This window comes from Uloborus diversus, chromosome 1 (genome assembly GCF_026930045.1).
Source record: "Uloborus diversus isolate 005 chromosome 1, Udiv.v.3.1, whole genome shotgun sequence".
Classification (NCBI taxonomy): domain Eukaryota; kingdom Metazoa; phylum Arthropoda; class Arachnida; order Araneae; family Uloboridae; genus Uloborus; species Uloborus diversus.
Genome location: NC_072731.1, coordinates 185,436,728 through 185,462,214, shown reverse-complemented (window position 1 = coordinate 185,462,214; position 25,487 = coordinate 185,436,728). Strand labels below are relative to the sequence as shown.

General features: G+C 31.1%; 1 protein-coding gene across 1 annotated transcript; it reads left to right on the top strand.

Moving 5' to 3' along the window:
- Nucleotides 1-5,188: 5,188 nt before the first annotated feature.
- LOC129217647 (histidine-rich glycoprotein-like) lies at nt 5,189-8,854 on the top strand. Its single transcript, XM_054851978.1, has 3 exons — nt 5,189-5,222; nt 5,628-5,718; nt 7,621-8,854. Exons 1-3 carry the CDS (start codon nt 5,189-5,191, stop codon nt 8,852-8,854), a joined length of 1,359 nt encoding a protein of 452 aa, XP_054707953.1.
- The last annotated feature ends 16,633 nt before the right edge of the window (nt 8,855-25,487 follow it).

The following is a 25,487-nucleotide window of genomic DNA, read 5'->3' as shown; positions in this document are numbered from 1 at the left end:
CAACAATAAAAATTACACCTTCGTGTCTTTATGTCATGAGAAAAACGAAATCGACCATTTCCGTTTGTTAAGAAAATTGCTTTGATCTCGTACAAGACGTCCGCAAAAAACGCCAAAGTGTCCGAAAGTCCTAAATAACTTTAAAATAGTGATATCAGTTGATACCATTTGCAAGTTTACTTTTCTTCAATCACTTTTCCCAATGGGTGATTAGACCGCTTGAGGGCTCTTTTCTTTTTGAAAAGTGAATTCAAAGGAAATACAACAACTCCGACACGCTTGGGTGCCCTATCCAGGCCTTCTGGCAAAGAGGAAGTAATTCTGTCATCGATGCCGTTTTCATCGTTGATCCCAAGCAGGTATATAAGGCAAAGATTACCATTCCACCATCAACAGTTTTGCTAGGATTTGTCTCTGTGCAATACCTGCTTGGGGACAAAAGGTATCTATTGGATTTAATCACTTATGGATTGGTTCTTTGTTCTTCAAGATTGATGTGGAGTATAAGTAAGGTTGTTGTTTAGTACGAAGACATACCATGGATATAAACAATTTCTTCTGCCGCAAAGTTTTCCGCCGACTAAAATTACGATATTGTCAGACTTCTCTACTTTTGAGATGCATATGAGTTCTCAATTTATGTATTCAAAAAATACTATTATGAAATTCCTCCAAAACTAATGGAGTATACATTAGCAAGGCGAGTTTTTAATGTAACAGACAACAGCAATTCTGGTTCCGGAATATTTCTGTACTTGAATACTTCCTTTCATCATTTTCTTGCAATTAGTGCATTGCAGAAACATCGCACATGTTTTAAAATTTAATGTGTAAGCCCTCAAACGTTTATGGTTAAAGGGCTAATTTTAGCCATAAAGGATTTTGCATAATTATTTATTTGCTCGCCTTTTCTGTGAGTATTCAAGGTCACTCATTATTGTTGGCAACAGACCACAAGGATTTCGCTCCATTGAGCTGGGACACGGATGCTCGATTGGTACAACAACTTTTCTGAACATCCATTAGTGGTTCGGACTCAAATTCTAATTCGTAGGCCTTGCCGATCCTTTGGATCACTTCGTGTTTTACCTGTTTTGCCAATTACGTCCGAGGATGCGTTTATTATTAGAAGGAAAAATGGAAATGGTTAAAAATTAATTCTGGATCTTAAAAGTTGTAACAATTTTATAAATGTTAAACGGTAGCAATAACAAGTTTATTTAGTAATTAGTTTAAGCAGATAGGTATCCTTTCTAAAGGGAGTTCTAATGCAGCTGGATGAATTTGAGTAAAATTAGTTTTTCCTTTTTTATTGTATAGAAAATTTAAAGCATTCTATTTTAATAATTTGCATTCTTTTTAATTTAGACGTACAAAAAGCGCATTTTTAAGGAATAACAATTTTTTCTCATGCAGTTCATAAAGGTTAATGACATTTTGACATTGGATAAAAATGGAAAGTGCAAGGTTCACGTCATCAGTATTCGTTAACATCACTTAACTAATTTATCGTATGAAAACCAGTAGTGTTTACATGTGCTTAAAATTCTATGACCGAAGAATTACTGCGTTTATAAATTTCGCAATATTTTTAAAGTAGGTGAAAGGAGAACAACTTATTCAAATTTTTCCGTAATAAGAAACTTGCTTTTAACATTAAAGGTTAATTATAAGATCATTAAGTATATCAAATTACTAAATTTTCTAAATTGTTTTCCGGCTAAATATTAATAATTTAACATTAAAGTGAAAGTAAGTGCACGGATCGTAAACTTAATGCAGTATTTAATGTAACGTTGCAATTTGATTGATTAATTATGCTAGACGTGAAAAAAGTGATAATAGTCAAATAATACTACGTTATTTTAAAGATATTATCTGAATACAGATGATATATTTTTCAAATCTGTTTTGAACTTTTTAGAAACAAAGCAAAAAATTACGTTAATTATCGTTCAATCTCCATATTTGCAGTCTTCAACTAAAAGTATGTATTTAAAAGATTGATGTAGTTTTAAAATTGAAAAAGCATAAGTATTACGAGAATAATACGAAAAATGTGTGTGAATTTCAGGAGTTTTTCTCATATGTATGAAACCATGGCACTATGAAAATTTGATATTTTCCTAGAGAGGTTTTTATTTGAACAATTTTCTTACCATTAACATAAATATTAAACATGTGAAGCAAAGATTTTGGTAAAGGTCAGAATCAATTAACATTAGCAAAAACTGTATTGCGATGTTGGTAGTTGATCTTAGTTTTAAAAATATACTTTTCACTAATAAGCCTACTTCTTTTATAGTTATTTACATATATTGTAGTACCGATAGTTGTCTTAAATTAATGAGTTTAAGATACTTATTGCAAAATGGTTTTCCATTTTCCCTAATCATGTAGAATACTAAATTAATTAACTAAAATTCAAAATTATAAACAAGATAGCATAAAGTGCCACTAGTTTTAGCCTTTGAGTCAAAAATAATTAAATTATACAACTAAATTTAACCTTACATTTTCAGAGAAAATACTTACATCTTTGCCACCCCCCAAAATGTTTTTGAAACTATTTTTATTTCATAATTTGGTATGTTTTATTTTCATTAATTAAGCGAAGTACATTATGAATAACGTGCTATGAGAGTTGCTAAGAAAATACTGCTGGTAAAATGACGAGAATATTCGATGAAAAATCTTTGACTCATCAATTTCATATTTTAAACAGCATAAACTCTCGTAACCTTATATTGTACATACTCTTTCTCATAGTACGTCAGTGAGCCAGCATATTATGCATTTTACTAACTTTAGTGTATGTAATTTGTGTAAAAAATTAGATTGGTTTAATCTATTGTAATGTTTTTTCTTAAAAAAACACGTTTTGGAACTATAATGTCGAGCACACCTCTTACACAGTTTTCTGTTCTTAAAAAATATTTAAAATTTTAGTTAATTTAAAAGGGGATATCTTTAATATTTTTATGGCATAGAGCTGCTCTTTTTACATAAGTTGCTCAGTACAGTAGTCTCTTTAGACTCTAAATTGTGTTTTATCTATCTTTTGCGCATGCGCGATAAAATTTATCTTCTTTTGGAATCTCATATCCACTTTTCTATTTAATATTTTCCCTTGATATTTTAGCATGAAATTTTTATTAGTAATAAAGCCATTCTTGGAAGTTTCATAAAAACTAATTGAAAACTTTTAACAAAGAAATGCGTGCAAAGTAATTGAATTTTTAAAATAAAAATCAACACGTTTATGAATATGTGATATTTTTACAAAAATACACGCGCGTTAAACAGTACAAGGTGACCCTAAGAGGGACCACAAGGTAACGCCCTACATGGTGACTCCTAACTTCCTATGTAAGAAATTCTTAAAAAGAACTATGGTTCTTTTCTTTTTCTATGGTAATGGTTTAAGAAACATTTGTTGTGTAGCTTTTAAATTCCATCATATCTGTTTCGTTTTGTAAAGTGTCCGACCATTATATCATAAGAAAGCACATTTTACGCTTCCTTGTCAATTTCAATCATATTATTATTATTACGATGATTGTTTTTTGATTACTTTAGTGTAAAACTTGACTCACTTATTGGAAAAAATTCTCAAGATTAGAAACAGCAGATTCCCATATTAAGCAGTTAACGTGTTGCAAATAAACGTTTTTCATTCAATGAAAAAAAAATCCGTTTATTTTCTAAAGTATAAATAGTTGACTTTAATTGAGATATAAAATTTAAACTTTCTCCAAAAATTAAAGAATTAATTTGTTATTTAAAATATTAGGAAACATGTTTCAAAAGCCAAATTTCTAAGTTTTTTAAATTTATAACTCATTTGCATTTTTAAGTTTTATATAGAAGCATTTGAAATGACATTGTCAATTAAATAATGAAAATTGTTCAACTTCACTTAATGATTTAAGACAATAACAATCTGCTTTTGGTGAAAGAAGAACTTCCGTTTGCTTCCAAAATTATACACCATTAAGTATCAAAGTTGCTTTTTTTTCCCTGAAGTTGTTAATATTTTATGGAGGAAAAAAAACTATCTGCTTTTCAAAAACAACTGAAACTGAGAGTTTCATGTATTGAAATTTTTAATTAACAGTAAATATGTATTGAGGTTAAAATGCAGCAGTAAAAAGTTTGGATTTTTCTTTAGCTTGAAACTATGAGCTGTAATTTTTTAAAAGTTTGAAATACTTACGAAATGTAAGAAATTCTTACCATATGCATTTATTTTTCCTAATATTTGTTTTGCTAAAGAATTTATAGTAAAAGATTAGCTCTGATAATATCAGCTCTTTTTTTGACGATAATCCCTTTGAAAAATAACTCAATCTGCACAATATACAATGAGGATGAAATGGTCTCACTCAACAAGGTAATAAATTCCGTCTCGAAAAATACTTTATTACTATATTTGTCTCAATATTTCATTTCTTAAAATGTGAAATATTTCAGCTGGGTGTCTTCGCGATAAACATTTCAATAGATCTCAAAATTTCTTCTAAAATACAAAACCTGAGTTTCAGTTTTTATGTGTGTCAAAAGTTATTTTATTACAAAGTTAGTGATTCCAGTTTTTAATATTTATAATCTAATAGCAGTAATCAACTTTTTTTTTTTTCAAACCATGGAGATAATTTTTTTCCTCTTTGTTTTGCAAACCATTTACGGTATTTTTTCCCTTTTAACTTTAAAAATGAATTGCACTTTTTCAGATACAAAAGGTACCACATTTATGTATCGATTGTGACTCATAATACAATTATCCGCGTTTTTTTTTGACAATCAGAAATTGTTTGAAACTACTCAATCAAAAAAGAAATATAAGAGGAAGAAAATTGAGAAATAATCGCCTGGCTCTAATCGAAATTATCCGAAATTTCTTTTGCTTAATGATTAAAACTATGCAATATTTTTTAATATGCATGTATTTTTTATTTTGATCTATTATAACTGAAAGTCAAATTTAATTATAACCTATGGGAATTAAATTAGTTTCTATATTTCCACCAATTCAGTATCAAGATATTTAACATGGGTGTCTATTGGATGGGTTGGATTGATTAATGAAAGAGCAGACGGAACAAAAGTTCAAACATTATTGTAGACCATAAGAAGAATAGCATTTGAAAAATGAAAGCTTACATTTGGAAAACAGGTGCAAAAAAGCATGGCTGTGGAGTCGGACTTAGACTGGTTTTGGGGTAAAGGATTCGAAGGCGAAATCGGAGAGTCAAGGGCTTTGAAACTCCAAGAATCGGAGTTTGTATTTTCATTCCGAGTCTGAAATCTGCCCAATCAGAATCAGAGTCATGGAATATGACTGATTTTGGGGTAAAGAAAAAGGGGACGAAGGCTCACATATTCAAGGAGTCGGAGAAGCTTATTTTCCCTCCGAATCAGTAGCCCTATAAAAAAGTATACAAACTATACATAATACAAATAAAGAATTTAAATGTTTCAAGTAAACTTGCAATGTATACGATATAAAAGTGAGATGGCTTGAAAAAATTCTGTAAGTTCCTAGAATTACATTTTATTTCTTTTTCTGAAACGTATTGATAAGTTCATTGTTTGACCCTGACTTCTTATGTTTTTAAACATTTTAGGTGGAAAAATGAAGTTGTGTGTCATACTTTTGATGGTTGCCGTTGCTTATGTAGCAGCAGTGCCTCATCCCGAAGTAGAAGAAAGGAAAGGGTAAGACTTCTGTATTTTCTATGCAAATGTAGTGTATACGTGTTAATTGAAAAAAAAACAAGAGAATTTTATGTTTATAATTAAATTACCAATGATTATACATCAAGTTTTCCAGTTCAGTTCAAACTTTTCATCCTAAAGTCATGAAATCGGTATTTTTGACTAAATGAGGGTTAAACTAACAATGTGTAAAACTTGAGTAACATCCTTTTTGAATAAATTCAACTTTTTTTTTTTAATAGAAACAGTTTCATCGATAGAATGTTATACTACTATCAAGGGAGAACTTCAGTACTAAAGACGAACAGATTTTAAGGACATTTATAGCATTATAAAAGTCCAAAACACTAACTGATATTACGCTATATTTTAATACGGAGGTACCAATTGAAAGTTGCTAAGAAAATGAAACTAATTGTTTACTTAAAATCTACCGTTATTCATAATTTTGAAATCAAATTATTATTGTTTTTTTTTTCAATAATTCTTTATGCTTGTGTATTTCTTTTCTTCCGTTTGAACCTCAAACTACGAAGCATTATTTTATGTAGATTAAGCTTTTATTGGATTGTTTAAAATTTATTTTCAACAACTTCAAAATCGCCCGTCGAGGTATGACGAGTGAAAATTGCTTCTACATTTGAACGAAACCATTGCCTGTTTGGTGATATTTTGATAGTTTAAATTGTAACCCTAACTCTAGTGGATGAACCCTAAACTCCAGCAGGTAGGGTTCATTGTTGACTATTTTTTCGTTTCTTCATTCCGTTGAAATGACACAGTATTACCATTAAAACAGTAAAGTTACCGGATCGAGTTCAGCCATGTCACAATAAAGCCTTTCTCTGCATGTTAAACATTTCTAAAACATATTATCAAATTATCATGTTATGGCGTAAGTTTCATTGTTGAATCTCGCTCGTTACTCGATCATTAACTAATATATGTATGAAAAAAAAACAATAAATAAACACTTAATCGATTTTTTCAATTATTTGTGATTTTCCAAAATTCATATTTTTCATCTGCAGACAAAATATGATTATCCAGCATTGCCATAAGGTTTTTCATATCCAAATTTGATATTGAGTCATTTTTAGAGACTATAATATTTGTAGTGTTTCAAAAACAGTTGCTTAAGGAAAAAAAAAAACATTCAATCATTCCTCTTTTGCCCAAAATGATGGAAGTTAAAGCAGTAAATAGTTTAAATTAATCCTTCGTTTTCTTTATGATTTTTGGTTAAGAAGTAAAATTACTATACTTTGCACGAGAATATTAGTGAAACTAGTAAAAATAACTAAGAAATCGAATTTTTTTTTTATTGAGCTGTTAAATGTGTTTTAAGTTGAAATTTCTCTACTATTAGCTCATTTTTCAGTTTCAAAAGTAGCAGTTACATTTCATTACTATACGTTGCCCTTTTAATTATTACTAATTTGACTCCTTCTACGCTTGAACAGTTACTCTTTTTTCTGAACAGTGTATTGCTTTTACAATCAATACTTTGTAATTTGCAGCTGTAATCTGCTGTGAGAGATATTTAATGTATTTAAATATTCATTTTTCATTGAAAAAGGAAGAATCTCCCCCCCAAAAAACCCCCTTCTACGAACGTAAAACTGAGTGTTTATCTATAAGGTAAAAATAAATGTTAATACACTAAACATATAGTCATATTTTAAAACAGTAATGTTTTTATGTAGTACTACAAACAATTGCATTTTGTTTAAAAATCACATGAGAAAATATTCACTGCTAAGAAGTAAGAATAAAAAAGAAAATGTAAAGACGTTTCCAGAAATATAGTTATTCTGTTATTAATTGCTAATATTTACAAAATATTTTTGTTCTAAATTGCTTTTAAAATGCATGTCATATTGATTTGAGTTTTCTTTCCAGTCACGATGAGAAGAAAGTCATCGTAATCAAAGACAAATCTGAGCATCATCACCATCATCATCATCACCACCACCATCATCACAAACACGATCATGGACATAAACATGGTCATGAACACAAGCACGAACATGGCCACAAACATGAGCACGGACATGAACATAAACATGACCACAAGCACGGCCATGACCACAAACACGAGCATGGTCATAAGCATGAGCATGGACACAAACATGAACATGAACACAAGCATGGCCATGACCACAAGCACGAGCATGGTCATAAGCATGAACATGGTCATAAGCATAGCCACCTTCATAAGCATGGTCATGAGCATAAGCATGGCCACGATCATAAGCACGAGCACGGACACAAACATGATCATGAACATAAACATGAGCATGGACACAAGCATGGACACCATCATCATCATGCTCACAAACATGGTCATGGACACAAACATGGACATGGACACAAGCACGAGCATGGACATCAACATGGACATGAACACAAACACGGCCACGACCACAAACACGAGCATGGGCACAAACACGAACATGGTCATAAACACGGACATCATCATGCCCATAAGCACGGTCATGAACACGGACACAAGCACGGACATGAGCACAAACATGGCCACGAACACGGTCACAAACACGGACATGAGCACAAGCACGGACACGATCACAAGCACGAGCATGGACACAAGCATGAACATGGTCACAAACACGGCCACGATCACAAACACGAGCACGGGCACAAACACGAACATGGTCATAAACACGGTCACGATCACAAACATGGTCATGAACATAAGCATGGCCACGGACACAAACACGGACACGAGCACGGTCATAAACATGGCCATGGACATGAACACAAATGGTATGGAATCATTGGTGGACATCATGGTCATTCTCTTCATATTGAACCTCATGGATTTGAGCAGAAGGAAGTCGAAGAAAATCACGGATACGAAGCAGAACCTGAAATTATTCCCCATAAATTAGAAGAAGAGGAGCCTCAGAAATTTGCCTACTTGGAGCAACAAGAGCATGTTGAACCAGAGTTCGATTCCCATTTAGGTTATGAAACTCAATTGAAAAATGAGCCACTTTTCCTTGGAAACAAAGGCTATGGAATTACTCAAGAATACCGCAAATTAGGAGGACATGGTTTGTCCGGCGGTGATCTTGGAAAAATTGGAGGACTCTACAGTTTTCCATCTCTTTAGAAACTTTCGCAGTTGAGATTACAACGGAACGACAAAAGGAGCACTTCAAAACAAGTTAATTTATTTATTAATGCTTACAATTAGCAAAATCGTCTTTGTTTTGGTAGTTACGTCATGTTTCTTAAGAGCAATGGAAGCAGTAAGGAAATTGGAGAGATAATGTTGTTTTAGTGCTTAAAAGACGATTAGCTATGTAAGATGCTGTACAAAATATGAAAAAACTACTTCGTAGTAAAAAAAAATGTAAAAAGGTTGTTATATTGTTATGTATACAATAAAAAAAAACTTTTGTATAAATGTGTATGTTGGTTATTTTCTTTTGCTGTCGTTTTTTCTTCGAGTTCTCAGCAAAACTATCAAAAATAAAATTTAATAACGTAGTTTGTGTCATGGTCAAACATGACACTAGTAATTTTAACTATTAGGATTTACAAATCTTTTCTTGTTCAAACATTAAAAAAAATAAATACATACATAGTTATGAAACCCAACATTTTAATCATGGAATACCTTACGAATGAACTGTTATGAAAAGTTTATGTTGTGTCTTCTATTGCAATCAGTTAGCTTTCAAAATTAAATACTGAAATTCATTGGTTTAATCACTTATGTTACTTATTAAATTACTCAAATTTGAAAAATAAATTTGATTTTAACCATTTCGTATAATAGTAAGGCCTCTTTTAATTTGGAAGAAGCAAATTTTGAGCAATAATTTTCTAGCATGACTTTTAATTTTCTAACATACACTTTATTTTTTACGAACTAAGCAGGGGTGCCCACGAATGTGGCGGGGAAAGGGGGGGGGCGTTCTGGTGTAGACTGCGGAATTGAAATTTTTGGAGGAGTTGATTTTAGAGAGACTTTGGTCTCTTTTTGGGTAGGGTCTTGTAATTAGAAGCGGTGTTCCGTTAAATCTCTGTACTACGCTCCACAACCTTGCGGGGACACCCCTGAACTAACCATTGTTAAATTAATTTTTAACCCCCTTTTTTTGCTTTATATTGCTTCAATACTCCGTTTTTGAGGAACATTTTGAATTTGGGAACAGAATAGAGTTTCAAAAAATTATTTCTATCTTCAATTTTGATAAAACTTTAAATATTTTCAATTTAGTCGTATTGCGTTTTCCTGGTAAACATTTCGAAGTTAATTCTAAAATTTTCTGATAAATATTTCACAATGCAGCTCCAATGACGATTTCTGAAAACGTTTGGAAGTTTAGTTCATATGTCCATTTCTTAAGCTCTTTCGGATAACTGTCCTGATACCAATTTTCAACTCAGTTCGAATAGAAATTGTTACAAACACTTTGAAGTACCGAAATAAATTTTTAGAATACTGTGCAGCTAACAATTCATAATGAAGATCTCAGAAGTATCTTTGTCTTATGTATAGTAAGAATTAATTAAATTAAAAAAAAAATACAATTTACTTTTTACTCGCAACAACTATAAGTCACGATTGCAATTGTTGTTTTACATACTTAAAACTTCAATATTTTACTTCAGAAATTTATTCCTCTCCTTTATGGAGAAACTCCAATTTCCTGCCAAAGTACCTAGAGATAGATTTTTTAAAGCCAATTTTACAAAAAAGTAAACTTAATAAGCATTTTAACTATCTATATACATACATATTTTAAAACTGCTTAATGTGAAGCATTTTTAAAATACAAACAAACAAATAAGTGTGTACATACAGTTACTATAACTTTTTACTAAATATTTAAAACAATGTCTGAGCTTAGTGGACATTGGCAATTCGAATCATCTGTTAATATAATGTAATGCACTTTATTTTTAACTAACCGCATCCACTGTCGTAACGCGTGATTTTTAGTTTTTGTTTCTTTATGCGGTAACTGATATTATAGTAAAAACTTCAGAGTTACCAAATCAGCAATTAAGCAAATATCACACCACACCGTAAACTCAACGGTTACACACGTATTTACTTCCAAATACGAAAACAACACCGCGAAATGCCTCGCAATAAACAGAGCTAATATACTCTCAGTACAAGTTCTCAATCGAAACTCTACTTTTTATCACGCGGGACGCTTTTATAAACATCGAAAAGTTTCCACAACATTCGAAATCCTTCTCGAAATTCGTAGACCGTTATCTGATTTCATCAATGAGCAAAAAAGAAACAGGGGGGTCGTATACTTTAGCCGAATGTATTGGGGCTGTATATTCATTACGGGAAACTATTTACAAGTTACGTTACTACAATTATTACTATTTACAGAATTTGTAACAATATTTTTACGGTTAAAGCCTTGTTCCACATTTATGGCGATCTTTTTTACTCAAACTTATACATCATTGTAAAAAAAGTTTCAGGATATAACAAGCAAATATTTCTCATCTAAAGGCATCAGCAGTACATTCTCAATGCAGGGACCGAGGGGGGGGGGCAGGGGAGGGAATCCACTATGTTCATTTTAAGCTCATTTAAATGAATTCCAAAGCGCTGAGTCACTATACCATGACTTGAAATTTGCTGTAACCAATTCTTCAAGCATATAACTGGTAAAGTTTTGCTGTAACTTTTACTCACAAAAGTTTTGAAAATTCAAATACATCTGTAAACAGGTTACAATCAAGTGTGACTCAGTTTGCGACTTCCTTTTTTTTCTTAACAGCAGTTTGTTAAAAGCAACATGTCATTTGAGCGCATTATGAGAGCTAGCACGTGAAAATTTAGAATTTTCCACTCAACTCAGCGAAAACAGTAGAGCATTGGAAATTCGAACTAATTGTGGCCACAGGTATATTGGAGCTCCGAAAAGGGCCGAGAAAATACCGTTTGGGTAAATATAGTGCCGGCAAAAAAGAAAAAAATCTTTACATTGGTTGGCAATTAAAAACTTTACATAACATTTTTTTTTTTTGTCAACATTTTACTTGGCATACTCCCTTGTGAATAGACCGAATACAAAATATTCAGCAGCAATCTTGCGGAATATTCGGTAATCAGCCAAATTAAATTGTGACAAGAAGTTTGCATGTAAAGTTTTTAATTGACAACTAAAGTAAAGATTTTTTTTTTTGCCGGCATTGTATAGTATGCCAGATTTAATCAAACAAAAAGGTCAGACATACTGTCTAATATATGTACATGAGTATCACCATAATATACAACGCGTTACATTATGTAATTACATTTCTTAAAAAAAAAAAAAAAAAAAAAACCTCATTGTTTACTGAACATAAAGGAATAATTATTTAAACAACATGGAATTACTTTCGGATTATTGACGGTTCAGTTTTTTGACATTCGGATTTTTGATGCTCTACTGTATTTAAAATCTTTTTCACAATTTGTGCAAAATACTCTTCTAATTCAGTGCTCGATAGATAAATACTGTGTATATCCATGAATCAACTTAAACTTTCGAAAAATTTAAAAAGATTTCATATCTCCACAAGATGAAAAAATGAAAAGAAAATAGATAAACTCTGACAAACATTTTAAGCCTTAACGTTGCTTTTGAGAGTAATTACAATAGGCACGCAATTATCTACACTCCAATTATTTTGAGTCTTCAATTATGAAACAAACAAATCAATTTTTAGATGAATGTCGCGAGAAAATAAAAGTAGATCAACAATTTCCGGCACTTTTAGCGTTTTTTTTTAACAAACGCTGCATTAGCAATTAGATTGTAGGACGTATAACAATACAGCTCATTTCTCATAATTACTTTCTTTACACGAAATTTCTAAGAAAATAAAAATTGAAAAAAATTGCTCATTATGAAAGCTAAAATACTTTTTTATTGCAATGCATGGAGTTTTCTTTACTAATAATAAAGCTGAAAGTCTCTCTGTCTGTCAGGATCCCTGTGACGCAGATAGCGCCTAGACCTTTCGGCCGATTTTCATGAAACTTGGCACTAAGTTAGTTTGTAGCATGGACGTGTGCACTTCGAAGCGATTTTTCGAAAATTCGATGCGGTTCTTTTTCTATTCCAATTTTAAGAACAAGATTATCATAAGATGGACAAGTAAATTATGAAATTATCATAACGTGGAACCGTAACATGGGCACTAGTCAATTCGCGAGTTATAAATATACAGGCGAACCAAAAGATATTTTAATTTTTCTATTACGGGCAAAACCGTGCGGGGACCACTAGTAGATGAATAAAGTCATTTTATAACTTAACGTGCAATTTATAAAATTCTAGATTTAAAAGAGCTCTGGGCTATATACAGGGGGGGGGGGGGTCTTAAGGTTCACCCCCCCCCCTCCCCAAAAAAAGTTCGGTTTCACATTTAAATGTTCGTTTATAGTTAAAAATTTCCAAAATATATTGCTCCAAAACTCAAATGTCTTCCATATGTATATTAATTGCATTAAACAATTTCATAATAGATAAACCGACGACTTAAACATTAGCACAATTAGCGCAAAGCTCCACATGAAAGAGTTAAAACCATCCACGAAATTATTTTCTAGTTACGGCACTGAAAGAACTTTAATTTCCCCACAGAAGAAAAAATAGTACATAAATAATATAAAACATATACTGTTTACATGGCATTCCAGTTAGTAACATAGGTTACTGATTGTAGCTCTTGCTTTTATGAACTATTTGCTCTTAAATAATGCCGAGCAATAAATTAATAAATATAGTTTCATGAGGGAAATGTCTACTGCAAAATGTTTATCATTTTTTTTAGTTCACAACTTATTTTGAAAAAAAAAATGCCCAAAAACATTTATGTTCAGTACATTTTTCCACTTTATGGCGACAAAACGAATTTTTAGCGTTGTCAGTTTCTCATCAATGAAATAAAAAATGACTTGAATTTATCGTCGGCATTAATTCTAAAAACTTTCAATAGTTCCAAAAAATAAATAAACCGAATCTCCTTAAAATGTTTAAAGTAAAACTGAATTAGCGTCTTCATTAGTACTACACTAAACACAACATTAGCATTACAACAACATTACATTAATCATTTTCTCTATGTTAAAAGTTCATTCCAGAAAGTTTGTACAAGTGTATCCGCTTGTGTTACTGAGATTTATATAACATTAAAAACCTTGTGAATATACTGTAAGGACATTTTGAACTGTTTAAAACTGAGCGAAACAAATTAATCAAAAGATGAAACGTAACCTCTGGTAAAGATCTTTGAATAAAAATGTATTTTTTCTCCGAATCAGACTATTCTGTTAAAAGTTATTAGAAAAAAAAAAAAAAAACCTAGACAGATGCATAGAAACAACAACAAATGAACATATTTCTTCTCTCTCATAAACCTTTTATTGGCAATATTAAATATTTATGGAATATATTAATTTATTGCTTTGATAGTTTTGGTATAAGAGTTTTTTTGGGGACAGCTTCTTTAATGCTTCTATTATTTTTAATTTGTATAACATTATTACCATTTAAAACTTTTACTGAAATTAGGCTAAAAATAGTTCACCGGCGCATTAAACATCCTACATGTCAACATTAGGCAAAAAATTACTGTTGTTACTATTTATTTATACGTGTATGTTGCTAAGTAGAGTCCATCTCCTACTTAATACCCTTTCTAAACTTCATGCCTTTCTGATGAACGGATATAAATTTCTGATACAGCTCTCTCCAAACTGTAGCATAAATTATACTGCAATTATATCTAAATTTTAAGTAAGCAATTATTCTCTCCACGATTTGTTGTAAGGAGTTCCATTCATGGAGAGAGAAAGAATTTCATTCATGGAGACACAATATTTTCAAAAGATAATATTTTATTGAAACATTGACTGATTCGTGCAATTACTTTAGATATTTTTAAACTGGAAAATAAAAAATGCCTTCAAACTAACTAAGGGCTCATAAAAAAAATGAAAGAAAAAAAAAGGACGCACACTTAGAATTTGTCATTGCAAATTGTACCTTTATTCAGCTCGTTACTATTACGGCTTCTTTATTTGTTATAGATTTGCTCTCTTTATAAATAAATCGTATTTTTTAAGCACAAGAAATAGTTTTAAAAGAAACCAAACAGCTTGAAAGTCTAATTCAATTTAAGTGTTCTTTTTACGAAACAAAACTTATCAGTATTTTTAGCGAAACATTGTAAATAATTTTGACAATTTTGTCACAAATGTCTAAAATATCTTAAAAAAACACAAATGCATTTAATTAGCATATTTTATTTTAAGCCGATAACATTCCGCTTTACTTCAAAATTTTCAAAATCAATGCAGACATAATTGATAGGATTAAAAATTGGAATTGAAAACAACATGTCTTTGTCTCTACTTTGTTCGCATGGAATTATCAGCACTGCTTACCTTTTTCGAAAAACAATTAAATTTAACAAAAAGCCTTTTGTTAACTTCCCACTGATGCTTGCTTTTTTCAAGAAATGTAGAGGTTATTTTTCTAAAACCATTAACCACTTAAAACGATTTTTTTTCTGAGCCTTTTAGCAAAAGGTAAATTTGTAGTAAATAACAGTTATTTGCACAGAGCTAGAGCTTCATTTTTTCACAAATTTAAACCTTTTGTTAGACCGGTGAGGTGAAAATTAAATTTTCGAACTTAGACATTTTAAATCTTGTTTTAATCTTGTCTTTGCATCTTTTAAAGAAAACGGGGAATTAAAATACGTTGATCCTTGAATCAGAGAACAGCATTTGTCAAGAATGTCAAAATTGGTTTAAAAACAGATGAGAACATATATGTTTAAATACTTAATATTTACCGTACTCAATCGAAAATGCAATACACTTGTGTATAGTGTTCTTAAATGTAGATAAATAGGATTTTACGAAAAATAGAAGATATACATAAACGAGCTGATGTGTGCATCACATGACTTCCTTTTACACCAATTTAATGTTATTTCCTCATTATTGGCAATTCTAATATGATTCAATAGTTAATTCTCTAAATATCACCAACAGTGTCCGAATTCAAACTACATTTAAAAAAAAAATGGCCAAATTTGTCGTCAAGTTGGTGACAAAACTCGGCGACCAAAAGACTGGGGATAGATCACCAAGTGTCCACCTAATTATTACACCACTTGAATTCGCATCGAAATTAACAATGAGTTCCCCCCAAACAGGTGTAAAAGACCCCCTTAGGAACATCCGAATGCAATCAAAAGGGGAGGTGCACAACTAGACCCCTCTAGGAATTTACGTACCGAATTTCAACTTTCTAGGACATACCGTTCTTGGGTTTGCGACATACATACGCACATACACACATATGCACGTACGCACATATGTACATACGCACATACATACGTCACGAGAAAACTCGGTGTAGTTAACTCGGGAATCGCCAAAATGGATATTTCGGGCGTTTATACGTTCTTAGGCATATATCCACGCGTGGTCGTGTCGAAAAAAAAAAAAAAAACTCAACATTCATTCGGGGGTGAACAAAATAGAAATTAAGGTCGATTTTAGAGTGAATTTTTTTTTTCGCGAATACAATACTTATTTTTTTTTTTTGTAAAAGGAAGTAAAAATGGCTTAAATATCGAGTTCGAAGCATTGATATTCGGAAAATAATTCCAAATTCTTATTTTGAACTACACCAGGGGTGCCCACCCCCTAAGAGCAAGGGTGCTCCCCCTAAATATCTCACCCCCGCCCCAAAAGAATACCCTCCCAATATGAGAAAAATATCCGTCAAAATCTCCTTCCCTAAAAATTTCAATGCCACAGTTTGCGCCATGACCCCCTTTACGTGAGCACCCTGCACTTGATTCATGAAACAGCACCTGAAGAGTGAAGGCAAATCTGGTCTTGGATACAGACAAGGATCGGAGCAACACCTGACTCAGCCTCGCTTAAAGGTATTGACATGGAGTGGAAACTTGGAGAACTTTGAGAATACTACAGATATAACGTGCACCAGTCACCATTAGCAAACACGGCAGATCTTCGACCTACTGGTATCGAACTCACGAATCTCTATTTATGAGTCTAACGCCTCACCAATGAGGCCAGATGCGTTTTTATTCAGCAAAAAATGCCTCTACAATTCAATCTGCTGATTTGTTTTAAATTGTTTAAGGAATAATACTCAATCTTACGCTTAAATTTATGGAGGACAAGTAGTGTGAATCGCTCCTTTCTGAACATAAAGAATTAGGAAAGCAATATTAGACAATGCTTTAAGTGCATTTTAACTCGAAACCCTTTTAGTTGCAAGTTCAGGAGTTAAAAGAAAACAAAAATCAGGATTTTCAATAACATTCTTTAATTATCGATGAATATGCTGGTGCTGGCGATACATTTCGTAGTATACCAATATGGCATATTATGATGATTTAGTATAATTAATTTCTATTATTATGTATACGGATTCATTGTAGCTATGAGGAGAGGAAAATCTATCGATTCATCACATGTGAAAATAACTTCTGTTCGAAAATATGCTTTGTAAACATATTTTTAACGGTGTTTTTTCAGCGGAAAGTTTTTATGCTTGTAATTTGTAACAAATCGGCCAAACACAAACCTTTTATCTGCTTAAGTTATTCATTCGGTTGGTGCACCAAAAAAAAGACATCCACTCGTTACTTGACGTAGTATACTATCAAAAATTCTATTGATCATGACTTCATTGTCATCATGAGGTCTAGCTGGTAATAAAGCGTTATTAACAAGCAGTTTGTTATCACAAGTTATTACAAAAGAATGTTGTCAAAATCTTTGATCCTATTTTGCAGTAAGTTTTGTTTCTTCACGGTTTCCTGTAGTTTACTAAAAAATAAAAATACATATTTTTTTCTTGGAACCTTATTTTATGTACTTGACGAATTTAAACTCTAAAAAGAAAATTCCGTTGTGTACCGTCATTTTTTCCTGCGGTGTGATGATACAGAAAAGTAGATTTCAGGCCAATAAGGATATGCGAAGCATTATTAGGATACCGGAGTATGGGATAGAGAATATGCTACTATGTTGCAAATGCTGATGTTCATGTAATGTGTGCAAGAATGATTAAAAAACAGAAAGTAACAAATTATCAAGGCCTCGAATGTGACTGTTGATCGTTCTCCTTTCTATTGAAGTAAGTATGGAACCTTTTTTTTTATAATTTAGAAATTATCAAATATGATATAATAATATAATGTTATAATATAATGGTATAATAATATAATGTTAATATAAATTTATAATGACATTAGATAATTTTTAAATGTTTTTGTCTGATGGTAAGTTTTTTTCTTTGTTGAAATAGCTCAAAAACAAAATTTAAACTTAAACTTCCACTTAAATTTTAAACTCCCGCTTAAAAAATTGGTACGTTTCGGCTGATGAATGTGCAAAAGTTGGAACCAATTGAATTATAAATGAGCGACATATTGTTCCGTGAACCTTAGGGTGGTCTTATTTCGCAGAATTACCTGCATTTCCATTTCTCAATGTCGCTTTCATGGATTATTTTAATAAGCAGTGAAAATTTAAATAAACCTTTGATTTTAATTCATCAAAAAGCTAGTTCAAGGGATTCATAAAAGTGCAATTGTGTTTGAATTGTTAGCTTACAAATATGACATTTTCAATGTAGAAAAAATTTCTATATGCAATTATAGTAAGTTTGCGGAAAATTGAAACGAAAAATAGCATTAAATGCATAGAAAAATGCTCTAAAGTGCACTTTATCTTGCGCCAAGTCCTTTATTGAAACAATTTGTGAAAATAGTCTAAATGAGCTGAACCTGTCGTAAATTAAAAAAAGACCAACAGGGAGGTCGACGGGCATTCCTCTATTTCTAATGTTATTAATATATTTTTAAATATATTTTGAGGGAAATGGTTTGAAAAATTTTAACCGTAATTATGATCGTTATTCATGTTCCACTTCATCTCCTGATATTTTTTTCTTCTGCAGTCTGAAAAAAATCCAAACATCTGATTATTCAAATCGTAATTACTCATCATTACGTACTTACTTCCTATGTGTAAGACATTTTTACCGAAGTGAATTAATAGTAGCCTTCGAGTTAAAAGTTCAAACGCTCCATCGACTCTCGTATTGAAATTAAAAAAATCTTTATTACTATTAATATTTCAAATAAAAAATGGAGGAATGTTTTTAGCAAATACCTGTGCGTGAATCATTTTGCGTTTCAAGGGAAAGATAGAGATATTTTCACCTTGAACACCAATGTCAGTTTTAATTTTTATTTTATATTTGAGTGACTGCAACTATATAAATGTAGAAGGTTAGATTAAAGTCAATTAGCAATAAGCACTTACAGCTTATGTTCTCCAAAAGGCACAGTGTATAAAGGTAAGAAAGTTTCAAGAGTTTTTAGTGTTTTTGTTTGGCAAGAAAGCAATTGCATCTAACTAAATATTATGTAGATTTTTAAAATGGATAATTTGAAACTTAAAAAGTTGGTTTTAGAAAAGATTTAAGTAAGTATTCATATTTAGAATTCAAATTACAGTCAACTTCCGATTATCGCCGGTCGGATTATCCGCGGGTCTTCTTACATTTTTTAAAAACTGTCATTAAACGTTTTTTAAACCTATAATTGTGTTATTGTTCGTTTCTATTTTTTACATTTTTACATTCAATGTTAGTAGATGCAATGTAACAATGTGTTAGCTATAATTTAAATGTATGTGTGTGAGAGTTATTCATATTTTTTGCTATTGTATACAGTAGTATCGTTTTTTACCTATTATTTAGATATTCCTTAGTTTTCGCTTATCCACGGTTGCCGTGCCACCCTATTCGGAGGATAATCGAGCGTTTACTATATAGTAATAGTCAAGTAGTCTTTTTCTATCATTGACGTTAAATGTATAGATCAGGGGCGATCAAAAAGTCGATTGCAAACAGGAATGCAGTCGTCGAACAATTTTTAGACTATCTAAGATATTGAATGTCTGTCTCACTACACAGAGTTTTTTTTAACTCAACTAGTCAACATTTCGGTTCTATCTTTTTTTTCTAAACATAACCACCGCCCCAAACACAAAACGAGTTTTTTACTATAGGAAAATAGCAAAAAAATAGGTATTTTGCTTGAAAATTTCTTTTATTGAAGTTACTTTACGAATATGTAGTTTAGACTGTAAATGTGCAAAAACAAAACTAATAGTTTAGATCCAAATACAAAATCAATCTCCACGTTATTACCTTTTAGTGGAAAAGTAAACTTTTCTTTAATTCACCTCATTGTGTGGCAAAATAGAATGATCATTATTTAATGCTAGTGTCTAGCACTTTACCACTATAGAAGTCTTAAGAAATAAAACAAGTTAAGTTAAACACAATTTTAAATTCTTTCTTTTAAGCTGTTAATCGTTACGTTTCCGCAAACTCCATAAAATCTGCAGTACCGTAAATTAAGCACTTTTACCCCATTATCTAAATGGATGACAATCGGAGGAAGAAGTTATACAAACTAATTACAACGGAAAAACCCTAAAAAATGAAACTAAATAAAGTAAGAAAGATATTTATACAATTCTATGCAAAGGAGCCCACTTTTAATAACTTAATATCAAAAATAAAACTTCTTTGATTCTGAAGACTCGTTTGATTTTTAAAGGTATCCAGAAAAAAAATAAAAACATTAAAATGTCGAAAATTTGTTTCTTTATTTCACACAACAGTAATAATAAAAACTTAGATACAAACGTAAGAAAATACACTAACTTCTAATGAATAAAAGAAAAAAAAATGAAACTTGAATCGCACTTCTGTTTCTTCTGATGCAACAGTCTATTTCTTCTATTGTTACAGTATTCAAAATTAGCTAACGTGTCACAAATGTATTTTTCAGCACGCAACGAAAAAAAAATGGTTTTCTTTCTGCTTTTGGCTCTCTTGTTATTTACATCAACGACTTCTGGATTGGAGCAGAGCTCAAATACAAGGTAAATAGTTTTTAGAATAAAAAAATAGCTGAAGTGAATTCAACTTGATTATATACGCAACTAAAAATCCAAAAGAAAGCCAGTCATTTTTTTTTTCAATTTTTCTTTGCTTTTGTTTTCAGAGGAAGTTTCGTTAGAAGTTAATATGTTTTTAAAACATCGATTTGTTTATAGTATTAATGATAAATACCAAATTGTTAAAATTATAAATGCTTAGTTTTTGTAATTTTGTTCGATCATTTTCTTTGAAAAAGAATCTTAGGTATAAATTTAATTTAAAAAAAAGCATAGTTGGTCAAAACTGCATACAAGGATCTGGGATAAAAAAATCTCCTTAGAAAAGCACATTGAACACCTTATTTATTTATTTATTTTTAAGCTATTTATCGCAATAGTTTAAGCTACGTTTAACGGGAAAGTATTTGCTTAACGTTTGTTTGCACTTTGTGAGCAAAACAAAGCTGATTTATTGAACATTGAGAAAAAAAATCACAACTTGTCCGTGCATTTAAATGTTTTGAAATGTGTGCAATAACAAGGTTGTTTTTTTTTTTTTTTTTTTTTTTTGATTAAATGTTTCCACGAAAAGGCAAATGCCTCACTTCTTATCTAAGCTATTTGCTTTAGCACAGTAGTTGATTTACTGTTTTTAAAACAGCAAATCATTACAACTTTTGTAGGTTCATATATTTTACGAGCAGTTTACATTTTCGTTAAAAATGTTGCTTTTCAAATAAAAATATTTCTATAAATTTAAAAGGCAGTTTAATGAAAATCATTTCAATGAGCTAAACTAAGAAACAACAACTCTATTCATTAAAAGAAAAACGTGCAGCAAAATTTGCTAGAAATATTTAATTTTTGCCCCTCAAAACTTATCAAATGCTGAAGAAAATGATCAGAACATTACATCAGAAAAAACATCGGCTTCGTATTTTTTAAAAATATTTATATTAGGCCTTCGTTTTATTTTTATTTGTAACATATTCGCAGCTTAGAAATTACATTAAAGTGTTAAATGTAAGTCAATCAATGATAATCGATAAAAAAAGTAAAATATAAATAAAATAACTCAGCGATACGTTGATGAAAAAATGTTTGAAAAGATTGATTTAAAATTTAGTAACGAAAAACCACTTAGTGTATTAATTTTCTATGATGCTATGGTTTCCCCTTTGAGGATGTAGTACCACAATTCTGTTATGAACGTTTTCCGTCTGGTTTTGATGTCTTTACTCTATTTCAAGCAAAACCGTAGAAGAGTGTTGCCCGTACGGAAGGCCCCCGTACCGAAAGGAAGTATTACCCGAAACAATTTGTACTAGTATAGCTAAGAAGCAAACATGCTCCTTTGTGCACAGATAAGCTCCGAAATTCCCAAATCTTCTAAGCACATTTTGCTACAACTTTATTATTAAGTTTTGTTGTCTAAAGCTTTAAAGTTTTCCCAAGCTTTTTGCCAAAAATGACCCGAAGAAAGGTAATATCAACCATGCATGTTGAAAATGTTCAGACCTTAACTTATTAATGAAATGAATAAATAATTAAAACTCCAGCATGTGGCTATTTTTTGGGTGGGGGGGGGGGAAGGTTGAATGCAGGAAATGCTCTACACATGTACAGTAAACTCCCGATCGTCCCGCGGATTAAATGGCACAAGTGCCACGGAAAATAAAAATTGTGGATAAACCGCAAAAGGACTAAAATGAGTGACAAATAAGGTAAAAATTGTCCTTCCTCAAAAACTTTGCTGAATTGATGCCTGATACTTCCGAGAAAAAGTGAAAATATATACAATACAGTAAAAATGCTTTGTATTTTTGTGCAGCAGAACTTAACATCAATAAAGAACAAGTGTATGTACGTTGAAGAAAGCACAATGGCTCGCGTAAAATCCACCCTGCGGATAATCCACTAGCGGATAATCGGGAGTTTACTGTATTGGGAGTAATCTTCACATTTCATAAGTATACTAACGTCTCGTCTCATGAGGCAAAGTTTTGTAAGATTATGTGTTCTATAACGTTCAATAATACTTAATGATAGTATTTGGCATTTTTTTGTATCATAATTTCATGTGAACGGTATGTCATTTTTCCAGGAATGTGCATCCAATATTTTCTGAAGGTGAAGTACTAGAAGGAAACAAAACAATGGTATTAGATGCATTCGTTTCAGTCACGAAAATCAGTCAGTCATCTAAAATTTAACATTAATTGACTTAACAATGTACTGAAAGATAATCTTTTGTTTTTGTTTTGATCCTTAAGCTTTAGAGAAGAATCAATTTCGGTAGAAATGTGTATTATGTAATTATAACATTGCGCATTTCTGACTTTTAGAAGAATTGTTGTTAATATTAAGAGTTGTTTAGAAGAATTATTTAGTCTCCAATTTTTTCGGTTTCATATTTCTCCTCCCTTTTTAAATGACGCATATTTTTGCTCCAACAAACAATTATCAAATCCAGATATAACTGCAGGAAAATATCAGCCTCCTTTCTTTTTTAAATATTATCGTTAATATCAGTTTTCGGGCTCAGTTTTTGGATTTTTTTTCCTTTCCATCAACTGGTATTTGGTGGGCTTTAATTTTCACGTTGATGTTAGACACTTTTATTTAGGTCTCACAATTTTATTTATGTGCCATTTGATGATATATAATTGCATGTGTCTGCTAATTTCGTCCACGTTAATTTATATATATATATATATATATATATATATATATATATATATATATATATATATATATATGTATATATATATATATATATATATATATATATATATATATATATATATATATATATATATATATATATATATATATATATATATAATATAAAGGAATGTATATATATATATATTATATAACATGGGTTCACCTTTTTCATTTTCCATTTTGATGTTCTCGCTTTTTTCATTTGCTTTCTTTATTTGTATTTTGACTGTTTGTGTGAATATTTTTGTACTGTTTTTGTTTCTAGCAGCATTGCGCTGGCATTACAGTACACTTTTGTATTTATTCTTTCAGTTTTTTTAATGTCGTTGATTTTTTAATTTCTTTGAATTTCTATTTTAAATTTGTCTTAAATTGTTTCTCTTGTTTTACATATATATATATATATATATATATATATATATATATATATATATATATATATATATATATATATATATATATATATATATATTATGCCTAGTAATCAGTTTATTTATTTAGCAATGAAGGAGGGACACTTGTGAAGAAAGTGAATGAAAGCGGCCCTAAGAAACCGGGAATTTACCGCATGGAGAATTTTATGTCAGAAAATAAAAGACACGTTATTCCATTCGAATATTCCGGTAGAAGTCAGAATGAGAAAGAAGTGGTTTTTCGTACCTTGGAGAGGCAAAAACATCATTATAACCATGAAAAAGGGTACAGATTTTCTGGGAAGTTTCATCATGGTGACGGATATATATATAGACATGACCATGCCCATGGCGTGAAACATAGCTACCGCTCATCTCAAAATCATAAACAAATATCAGATGAGAATGGTGGATTTAGTCATTTTAACTTAGATAAGAAGTTGATGCAGCAACTTAATGAATCAGACACAAGTGACGTTCAAGACGATCAACATAGTTCCTCAAGCAGCAGTACAGATCAAGTACAGCTGGATGGCAATAAAGAGAGACAAGTTTTGCAAATTGATACTCTTGATAAAATTCGGAACAAAGATAATGATCAGCCTGTCGAGGTAGAACAGAAAAATGACATCAAGGTTGATTTGTCAACTCCTGAAGCTACACCGAAAGAGGTTGATTCACCCACTCATGAAGTTGCACCAGAAGACAATAATTCACCAACTCATGAAGCTGCACCAGTAGAGCATGATTCACAGACTCTTGAAGCTGAACCAGAAGAGGTTTATCCTCCAACTTATGAAACTGCAAGAGAAGTTGATTCACCAACTTATAAAGCTGCACCTGAAGAAGTTGGTTCACCAACTCATGACATTGCTCCAGAAGATGTCGCTTCTCCAGCTCCTCATGCTTTACCAGAAGAAGTTGATTTACCAAATCCTGAAACTGCATTAGAAAACGTTGATCACCATCACCTGAAGCTGCGTCAGAAGAGGAGACAAATGTAGATAATGCTGCCCCTTGGGGTTCTTCTGAAATCGTAGAGGAACCCCCGATGAATAGCCAATAAACTAAAGAAGGATGTCAGGCATCTTTCTGATGCCTGAAAGTCTCTGCTTTGGTCTTCGAAAACCTTGTCTTCTGGAAATTCTTTTTGTTCTAGTGCACATAAGTTTCATATGAAATTAAAAGTCATTACACATATTACTCGAAAGATTGTTTTCACTTGCAAACGTTGAATGTTAATGTTTTAAATATTTTAAGTTAAAAGTACTTAAACATGTGCAGTTAAATGTCTTTTATGAGTAAAATAGTACTTCACAGATTTCTTATATATATATATATATATATATATATATATATATATATATATATATATATATATATATATATATATATATAATTTAGAAGGTACTTGGTACTTTTTCTTTGCTAAGGGGGTGTAGATTTCCAACTAGTGATACTTTTTAGAGAAACTTTTCGTGTTATTTATTGAAATTGAAAGTTGTACTTTCACAAATACGGATGCTGTACACAAAAATCCACAACTGCAAAATATAATATAAACGAGGCTTGCAAATAAAAGAAAATCAATGCTCACTTAAAAGCAAAAAATACAA